Source organism: Sycon ciliatum, chromosome 13, assembly GCF_964019385.1.
Source record: "Sycon ciliatum chromosome 13, ocSycCili1.1, whole genome shotgun sequence".
In the NCBI taxonomy this organism is placed as follows: domain Eukaryota; kingdom Metazoa; phylum Porifera; class Calcarea; order Leucosolenida; family Sycettidae; genus Sycon; species Sycon ciliatum.
The window spans coordinates 10,584,143-10,593,863 of record NC_088655.1 but is presented as its reverse complement, the minus strand read 5'-3'; the positions used below and the strand labels follow the sequence as shown (position 1 = coordinate 10,593,863).

At 47.0% G+C, this 9,721-nt stretch overlaps 1 protein-coding gene across 1 annotated transcript; it reads left to right on the top strand.

Annotated features, from left to right (window-relative positions):
- The first annotated feature begins 513 nt into the window (after positions 1 to 513).
- On the top strand, positions 514 to 9,487 carry LOC135829690 (TNF receptor-associated factor 5-like). The gene is made up of 10 exons (XM_065342081.1): positions 514 to 660; positions 3,091 to 3,571; positions 4,060 to 4,210; positions 4,426 to 4,590; positions 4,863 to 5,012; positions 5,326 to 5,509; positions 6,058 to 6,227; positions 6,745 to 6,909; positions 7,376 to 7,661; positions 8,328 to 9,487. The coding sequence occupies exons 1-10, from the start codon at positions 648 to 650 to the stop codon at positions 8,447 to 8,449; spliced, it is 1,887 nt and encodes a 628-aa protein (XP_065198153.1). The 5' UTR covers positions 514 to 647; the 3' UTR covers positions 8,450 to 9,487.
- The last annotated feature ends 234 nt before the right edge of the window (positions 9,488 to 9,721 follow it).

The window sequence follows — 9,721 nt, the reverse complement described above, 5'->3', positions numbered from 1 at the left end:
TGAAGAGCACCACTTATATAGTGCTCTCCAGGCACAAACATCACCAGGGATACAGTGAGTCAGTATCTGGTGTTCACGAGGTGTTTGTCGCGCTGGAAGCGGAGCGTCTCTGTAAGTTTGTATCCCTGGTGATGTTTGTGCCTGGAGAGCACTATATAAGTCTAGACACATAAATTATTATGCATACCCACGTTCTGCAAACACAGTCTGACCGTCACAGTGTCAGTGGTACACAGTGACATACCACTGACCCATGCTACTACTGAGTCTGTTCCAGTGTGGACTGCACTCACGTGCTCACTGCCTGTCTTTACTGACTGGCACTGAATGCATGGCCGTCAGCGTGCCAGTATGCTCTCTACCCGTCTTCATGTACGGCGATGCTCTTCTTCAGAAAAGATAAAAGGGGGTGGATCTGGACACAAGTCCCAGTTTAACCGTCTTTAATAGTTAGAAGTTAGTTACAGTAGAACGTTTGTCGAAATCCCCAAAGTAAACGAGACGATCTGGAATCCATCTGGCGATTCGCGATCCCATCATTATTAACAGCTGAACCACGAGGATACTAGTAGTCAGTAATATTAGTACCGGTATATGACAGGACGTCTGAACAGCAGTACTGCCTATATTTCTGACCAACCGACACCATGCTACTTCAAGGTAAGTCCTATCTCGCGTATCCGTTGGCATTGATGGTGGCAGTGCATGAGTCACACAATACGTACATGTGAAGAGGGGAAGAAATGCGATTCATCAAAACGTCGTGAAAGAACGCGTGGTCGTCGTCGTGTACGGTGTAGGCTCCCCTTTGACTCAATATACACTGTACATGTTCGGACGTGCCCTGTACGTATACGAATGGAATGTGCTGTGAACTGCGATTTTGCGTAAACGGAAAGAAAACGCAGGGCTGATAATGATACAACCAGCCTCTTGATCAAACGTCAGATCAAGCAGCTTCTAAGGCCGCATTCACACACGGTACAAAACCGCATACAAGCATCATGTTCTTTGAAGTGGGCATGGAAACATGCGCGAAAAGTGAAAAATCACATGAACGTTCAAAGCCATCCCGGAGCGGCTTTGAAGGCGGCTTCTGACATGTCACAAGACTGTAGGCACGGAGATGACCAATCGCATTGCACCTAGCAGGGCCTAGATGAGGCCATCAAAGCATGCTACAAGAAGTAGAACTCCATATTTAGTGGAGCGGGCTTTGATTTTCCCATCAAAGCCCGCCCAGGCGGGCTTTGATTTTACGATCAAAGCCCGCTCCACTAGGGCTTTGATTCACTGATCAAGCTCGCTTTTTTTTTACTTGACTCCGGCTCGAGAAGGTTGACAGTCGTGCTTTCAAGCGCGATAGGAAGATCGAAGTGCGTGTTCTGGTCAGAAATCCAATCAAAACAGTCGTGTTCACGTTCTATCAGCCAATCACAGCCCTTCGCGAAGTATTTACAAGTCCGATAATGCGATATGAGTTTCAAGCGCGGGTGCATGTCAGAAATGCAATCAAAACACTCGTACTCATGTTCGATCAGCCTACATCACAGCCCTTCGCGCTTCGCGCGGCGGGCTGTGATTAGGCGATCTCACACTCGTACTCTTGCTTGATTCCATACTTTGAAAGCGGATTTCGACTTTTAGTTTTCAGGCAAGTCGAAACGAGTGGTTTGGTGTGTTGAGTGCGCAGAGTTTTTGTTAGTTTTTTGGTGAGTCCGTACCATGCCTCGAGTTGTCTTTTCTGCCGAGGTGGAGCTACGACTGATAGAACTATAGTCCATGGAGAAAATACCAGCAAAGTGGAACTATGATGAAAAGAGCTGTTGCCGAGAAGAGGATTGTAGATGAGCTGAACCTGTGCGCAAAGCAGCTATCCGGAGGTGATCAGGAAATGATATACACGGCCGCGATCGTTTACAACTCCAGCACACTCAGAGGAATACACCAGTTGTGGAGGCATTCCACCGAGATCATACTACATGTACTATACGTACTAGCGGACCAAGAACTTTGAAATGTTGAGCCAAGTGCCGCACTAGCACTGTACCGGTGCGCTCAGCTCATGCAGAAATCGAAATTCCCGCTCTTCACCATGGGTCACGCGGGTCACTTTACGTGTTTGGCATGCACTGCATTTGACTGTGTGAATGCACAGGCGTTGCAAGTGGCTTGTACGGTCATGTAAACGAGAATTTTTGTACCGTGTGTGAATGCAGCCTTAGCGGTCGACTGGCGGGGGCGGCAATACTAGGCGGCATACACTCGCAATTATTACATAATCATTGATTGAAGTACACGCACATCCGTGTCCTGACCATTACCATGATTACTGTACCTGTTCTCACCGCCTAGAGTCTAGACTGGTCTGCACTGGCTACAATGTACAGTACAGGTCCTGAGTCTGTACCTAGCACCTGTTCTCACCGCCTAGACTGGTCAGAACTGGCTACAAATGTACAGTACATCGACATGACTTTGTAGAATAATGTAGATGTAGAATGCATGTTTACTAATCTCGCCTGTCTTGTCCTCGACAGGTACATTGTAATTTGTACAATGACAAACTAAACTGCGGTAGTTGGCCAGTGCAGCAGGGATTGTTGAAGATCATTATAAAGGCTAGTTGTTGCATTGCTTTTCGTCATTCCGCGAAGTTGAAGTCCAGTGAACAGAGCTCGGAGAATGGTCTGAAACACGCACCAACTCCCAGGCTGAGAAAAGCAAAGAAACAGCGCCCATTGCAGGGTGCTGCTGCTGCTGCTCCTCCCGAGCAATCATTCTCATCGTCGGACGTGTACCGACTTTCAAGGTACATGTGGCGAAGAGTTCATTGATTTTCAATTCATGACGTAGATCTACGTGTACATGTGCACACACTAAGTCGACTTGAGCTAGCGCTTGGAACACATCCGAACTGGCTGAAGGCTTTTTCCATACTCCAGCAAGAACTGACTAAATGATTCTAGTGGATGCGTAAAATTAAGGGAAGTCAAAGAGTCTATTCAGTACATAGTCACTCTTGCTCAGAAGGAAAATACGCTACAATACGTATTACGTTGCTGTACCTGTGGTGTGTGTTTTATTTAGGGGAAATCCCATCACAGCATAGCCGTTCAATAAGTGCTATGTCTACTCATGTTGAACATACGGACCCTTCGGATGCTACAAGCAGATATGAATACCAGAAGCCAGCATCCAGGAGACCATCGTCGTTCAGCTCCCAAGCGCACGGTGATGATCATGGAGCAGTGCATTTCACCAGCAAGGGAGCCGCAGCAAATGCGAAGGACAGCCCAACCTCCTCGCTGGGCAGCGGCTCTGAGGAGGAGTTTGCCAGGACCCTTGCCAAGGGATTGGACGACATACGGCAACTGCCCGAGCAGGCACGGAACATGCTTGGGCGTAACGGAGCTACGACTGTGGAGTTCACTGGCGGGTATCAGGCCGATGCTGAAGAAGAGGTAGCAGCAAACTTGATGTGCCCGATCTGTCTGCACATCCTGCGCAAGCCAGTGCAAACCAGCTGTGGCCACCGGTTCTGTCAGTCATGTATCGAGTTAGTGCTAAGGTAATTTTACATGTATTCTTCATCACTGAGCATGGTGGTGGTGAGGTGTTAGTTGCATACGCATGTAGAACTTGAGGATACTCCCCCCCCCCCCCTCTCTTCATTTCCCTGCCCTATGTCTATGACTACTTACCTGAATGTATTGATGGACGACATATCTATGCTTCAGTACTATGTAAAAATGAACAGTTTACTGGTGGCAGGGAGATGGTAAACACAGAGTTACTCCCGTAGACTAGAAAGGTGTTGCTTATTTCTCTTTGATGTAGCGTGAGCAATGCCTGAGTCTGAACTGCCAGATTTAGACATGTGTTTGCTTGTGAATGCAAGGAGATTACAAGCATGATGATCAAAGATTCTCCAGTGCATAAGCATAAAGCACATACCACCCACCCTTCAGCACGTTTTAAGCTGATGTTCCGTCCAGATTTTTGCATGCTTCACTTGGAAAACAACTGATCGTGTTCTTCGTTTGGTGTACGTTTCAGGAAGGGGCCGGATCCCAGGTGCCCTGAGGACCGTCAACCCCTTGATGAGGTGTTCAGGGACCGCCACTGCGAGAGGGAGATCAACTGTATCCCGGTCCGGTGCAGGAACTTCGCCAAGTGCCAGTGGAGAGGAAAGCTACGCGAACTTGAGGTAAAGTACCTATTCACCATGACCTCATTTGTTTCCGCTTTTGCTTGGACCGTGGGGTGGTCGTTTAAGCCAGGTTTTTGCTGTAATTGACGTTGACTTAAGGACCACTGGAAGGAGATCTTGATTTCTTTTTGTTGGGTGCATGAACAAATCGTTGTCTTGAACATGTACAGTGAGGTGTAAGTTGGCTTTGTTTTCTGATTCTGTGTTCATAGGATCATCTGAAGGTTTGCCCGTTTGAAAAGGTCGCCTGCACAAACAAAGGGTGCCCGCATACCGTGGAGCGGCAGCATTTCGACGAACATTTGGCCAAGGAGTGTCCGCATCGTCTCACAGTGTGCAAGTTCTGCAACCAGTCAATACCACACGCTATGATGAAGGTATGTATCACCACTGCATCTTTGGAAATCACTTACGTCATACTGCAGTACTGCTGTACGCTATGCAGCTACGCTTCGAAGGGCTTTCAGGTAGAAAAGACACTAGTGCATTGAAATTTCCTGGACCCTGTATAGATGCTAGTAAGTGTATGGCATCTTCTCCTTGCTCTCTTGCTCTCTCATCATGCACCTGCTTTCAGGCTGAACAAAACTGCCGTAGAGGTCTAAGTCCTCATTTGTTCTCTCTCTCTCTCTCTCTCTCTCTCTCATAGATACACATCGAGGAGCAGTGCCAGGAGGCTATCATCAGCTGCACGTCCCCTGGTTGCGAGAAGCGGCTACCCAGGAGACAACTACGCTCCCACCTCTCCACTGAGTGCCAGGCGGTAGAGGAACCTTGCAGTATGGGATGCGGTCAGATGGTACGTACATATGAACATGGTATCCAGGGAAAGTAAACACTACTTCGAAGTATTCAAAAACACCCTATCAATCTATAGTTACTGACAAATCTAGGCTGCAATTCTGTGCACTCTAAGGGATTCCAGTACACTTGAAGTAGACGAAGATAATTTTATGATCTCGGTCTCAGGCCGCATGATGGGCGTACGGTCCATTTCGGCAACAGCAGCTGCAACGTTTTTTTTAAATTGGGTTAAGTATGGCAGTGCAAATGTAGCAGAGATCACGTGAACACCCAAGCAATATCTGGATTGTACTGTTTCGTGTGCTCAGATTCGACGTGCCGACTTCGGCCGCCATTGCGTGGAGCCCAGTGCCACTGCGGCACACTTCGCAGCATTCCACGGCAAGTTGCAGGGCGTGGAGCAGGAACTGCGCCGCAAGGATGATCTCATCGAGCACCAGCAGATGCAGATAGCCAGCCTTCAGTCCAAGGTGGAGAGCAACGTCAGGCGAGGTACGTCTTATAAAATAATGTGTACAGTCAAGCTGTTACTTGTGAATACTGACCCTCGATCTTGCATGGGAAAAGTGTTGTCATTTGCAACTTCTCAGTAGTCATCGGGTTAAGGTAACGTATGATGTCTAATAGTCACTAGGTCCAAGGACTGTGTCGTTATTCTTTCTTGTTCTAACCAAGGTCGTTGGTCACGCAGTTCACTGTACATCATACGGTCACTAAAGCGGACTGTTATGCATGTTCATGAGCAAATAAATGACACAATGATTGCTTGAGCACGTGACTCGTTGTTTTTTTGTATAATTTACTTTAAAATTGATCACTTATCACGTGACAGACCAGAAAGTCCCATTGATTTAATTGACTTTTAAGTAACCATGGTCATGCGACTGAAATCACCATCATAAACAAGCAATGAGGCATTTAAAATCTGCTCCCGGGGATTTTACTTTGAAGTACGGACCTGGTGAAGCGGAAAAGGAAGTAAAGTTAGGAGCAGAATATCTTATGTATTCAAATTGTGATGGTCTGTGTTTCCATTGCAGGTTTGCAGGCGCTTGATGCGCGTGTGGATTGCTTGGCGGAGGACGTCAGGAGCCAGAAGACCTCGTCGCAGAACCTGGGCCAGTCGGGCGCCCAGGGGCAACTGCAGCGGCGCGTCTCCAACCTGGAGATGGACGTGCACACGACCATGCGCAGCCAGACGGAAGCCAAGGTACAGTCACGTGACCAGCAGGGGCGTAGGGGTTCCCCTTTTGGGGGGGAGGGTGTGCACGGCCGCATAATGTATAGGATGGCTGGTGCATGACATTCAAGGTCATTATAAATATGCATGCTGAACCTACATTGAAGGTCGAACCTTTTTGGAGGGGGGGGGGGTGAACGCGCCCCTGTGCCCCATGCGGGCTAGGTGTCCCGTGTGGTCCAGTCTCTGCATAAACATGGCCATTGTACATGCCTACTGCAGGCATTGCGGGACATGGCTGGGTTGTACTGGCTGCACTTTGCGAAGAAGATGACGAAATGACCGAGCTTTTGTTTACGCCTACAGGAATCTGCAATTATGCATCAGGCTTCAATACACATAGTGCATTTACAAGTCATTCATAGCCTAAGGTTTTGCTCCCAGCCTGGAGCTCGCCAAGGTCGCTACCACTATTTCGTATTGTTGAATGCGTGTCGTCTTACGTTGCTTCATTTGTATGTGATTTGCTTCGTTGCGGCGCGTGAAGATTGTCAGTGGTCAGCAGCAGTCAGTCTGCCAGGAGATCGCCAAGCAAACCGATCAGCTAGACCTGCGGGTCATGGAGCTGGAGACGACAGCGTACGGTGGATTCCTGATCTGGCGCATTCCCAACTTTTCCAAGCTCCTGGACGAGGCCAAGCGAGGAATTAAGGTACAGCCTAGTTAAACACTATCCATGTTTCGTGCATTGCCAGTGAGGTCTGTGGCGTTCCCACGGAAGCGGACAACTCGGCCTCCAGTCATGTCTGACGCGAACCGTCAATATATTTTTTACTTTGATCAGTGACTGTCAAAACGTTTTTAAAAACCTCATATGACGATGTATGTAAATAAAAGCTTGAATAAGCTATAACTGCCTAGTGGTATCAGATACTCCGCATGTGAGCATCCAGCCCGACTCACAAATTGCCTTGGAAACGGAGATCCGAATTTTCTTTTCCTCTTTACCGTCAAATTACGTATTACGAGATGGTTAAATCAGTGGACTAAAAATAAAAATACTTGTGGATGTGTTTTGTTGTGCTCTCTCTTTCTCCCTCTCTCGCACACACACGCACGCACACTCTTTCTCTTTCTCCCACTCACTCTCTCTCTCTCTCTCTCTCTCTCCCCTGCAGACCTCACACTACAGCCAGCCTTTCTATGCAGGTAGATATGGTTACAAGGCATGCGCCAGGCTCTACGTGAACGGAGACGGCGCAGGGCACGGCAAGTACGTGTCCCTGTTCTTCGTGATCATGGCGGGCGAGTACGATGCCATTCTGCAGTGGCCCTTCAACCGCCGCGTCACGCTCAGCCTCCTGGATCAGTCGCCAGCCAGGCATCACGTCAGCGAGACATTCACTCCGGACATTAGCAGCTCCAGCTTCCAGAGACCCACCAGTGGCCTCAACGTCGCATCAGGTACGTAGATAACGGTATTAGTTCTTACAAATTTTGTTATGGCAACTTACATGTAGAAGGTACTTCAAGTACTCTTTTAACATGTCCTGTAAGAGAGCAAGAAGCATATGAGATGCCAGTGTAATAATTATGGGGATATTGAACAACTAGGCTAGTGTACATTTTCACCATCAGGAGATACCTGCACTATGCCAAGTCCCAAGTGAAAACATTCAAATAAGAATGTTTAAAACTACTAGTGCCGGTATATGTAACTGTGCTATAAGATAGGAAGTGTGAAATCCAGATGCCGATCATATCTAAGAAGATGTCCGGGAACGTTTCTCTGCAGAAGTTATGCGCAGCAAAGGGTGACCTGCAAACTGTAACTGCAACTGAAGTTTTCCACTACCTATGCTAAGAGTATTGTACTCCACGCCTGTGACTAATGATACACGATTGTACTAGAGCAGGTGGTACAGTGCTGGCAACTGAAATCCGACCACCATCGCAAAGACCCAACACGCCGGGATAGTAAAACTACGAATATGGAGACCGCCAGAATGTGAACGCATAGCTAAAGGGTCGGATTTCAGTTGCCAGAACTGTAGATTGGCGATCAATGTGCTACCCTCCTAACCCTGTGCGTGTATGTGCATTTACTGCATTTTGTCACGTCTTCTCCAGGCTGCCCCTGCTTCATTTCACATCAGATGCTCAACAGTTCCGCCCAGCAGTACCTGCGAGACGACACCATGTTCTTGAAGATCAAAGTGGAGACAACTGGAATGGAACACTTCACGTCATAGTTACATAGCGTACCGACACTTCGCCCATCGTATTTTTTCAGTCCCGTTTTCTCGGACCACCCACGTTGAGAGTTCATCGAGTCAGCTAAGTTAATATTTCACGAAGAACGTCAAGCTCAGCTATCCAAGCAGTAATCAAGCCCCTAATACCGTACTTTCTATTTATTTCGATCAATGTGACAACAGGTTTCAAGTTTAAACACATTTCAATGCTCAATCTCAGCGCAAGCTAGTATCCATGTATGAATATTAATTTTGTCTCTCAGGCATAACGTGTGTTCTGCACTTAATACTCTATGTACATGTATGTATGTACATGTATGTATGTATAACCCATAGCCATTCAAGTCGTAGCGGCGCCACTATACTTGTGCATCATTTTAGCATCCCTTATTTATTTCACCCCACCCTACGCATTCTTTTAACTTTCCCATTCCCTTGCTTTCAACTAAAGCTATAACGACACACAGCATACTGTGTCTGCAGGCTGCCTTAGACATGTACCGCATGTGGCTGTGGAACTGCCCAGACTGGCTTCTGGAAAGAAGACAGCAGTAACAAACTTTAAAAATACCTACATGTAGCTATAATTATTAGCCTGGAAACTGACCGCTGACGTACTAGTAACGTTGGTCAAGAAGCCTGCTGAGCCAGCAGAAAGTACGACATCGTAATCCACTGGACACCTATCACCATAAAAAATACAATCGTAATCGTATTTTTCTCACTCAAAATATTTATTATATTCTCCACAAGTATTTATTTCTTGTTTTATTCTCGTTCATCCACCTTCGTACCGGTTCACTAGTGATAGGTATGACATGTAGTACAATTTCTTCTTCCAGCATAACGTTTCGTATCAGATTCTATTCATCGGTGTGCAAATACTACCCACACGAACTATTTTTTCCACTCTCATTTCTTGACCATTATTTAATAATTTTTACTTCATCTCTCAACCGTTTTATCTGTCCACTACATGTATATCCTACTAAACGTTGTAAAAAGAAAAGTGCTTAGCCTTAGTGCTTGCACGGGTACATCGGAGCTGATGTTGTAATTAATTTCTGTACCGAAGTGATGAGGCACAGGACTCGACTCATGCGTTCAGTATCATGTAAATGTACTAACTTGTAGAAACTCTCCAGGGGACACACGAAGAACGCACAGCCTAGCTCACCTCGTGAGTAACGATCTCGGGTTTCACGACAACCAGCCAATAGCGACACAATCTTCAGAGCCACAGTGACACGGTGATCATTACACTGCATA

What these genes read in the sequence shown, in the direction of transcription:
- LOC135829690 (XM_065342081.1), top strand. An exon ending in AGGCCAAGCGAGGAATTAAG is followed by an intron (nt 6,910 to 7,375) that starts GTACAGCCTAGT and finishes TCTCCCCTGCAG; the next exon opens with ACCTCACACTACAGCCAGCC. An exon ending in TGGCCTCAACGTCGCATCAG is followed by an intron (nt 7,662 to 8,327) that starts GTACGTAGATAA and finishes CGTCTTCTCCAG; the next exon opens with GCTGCCCCTGCTTCATTTCA.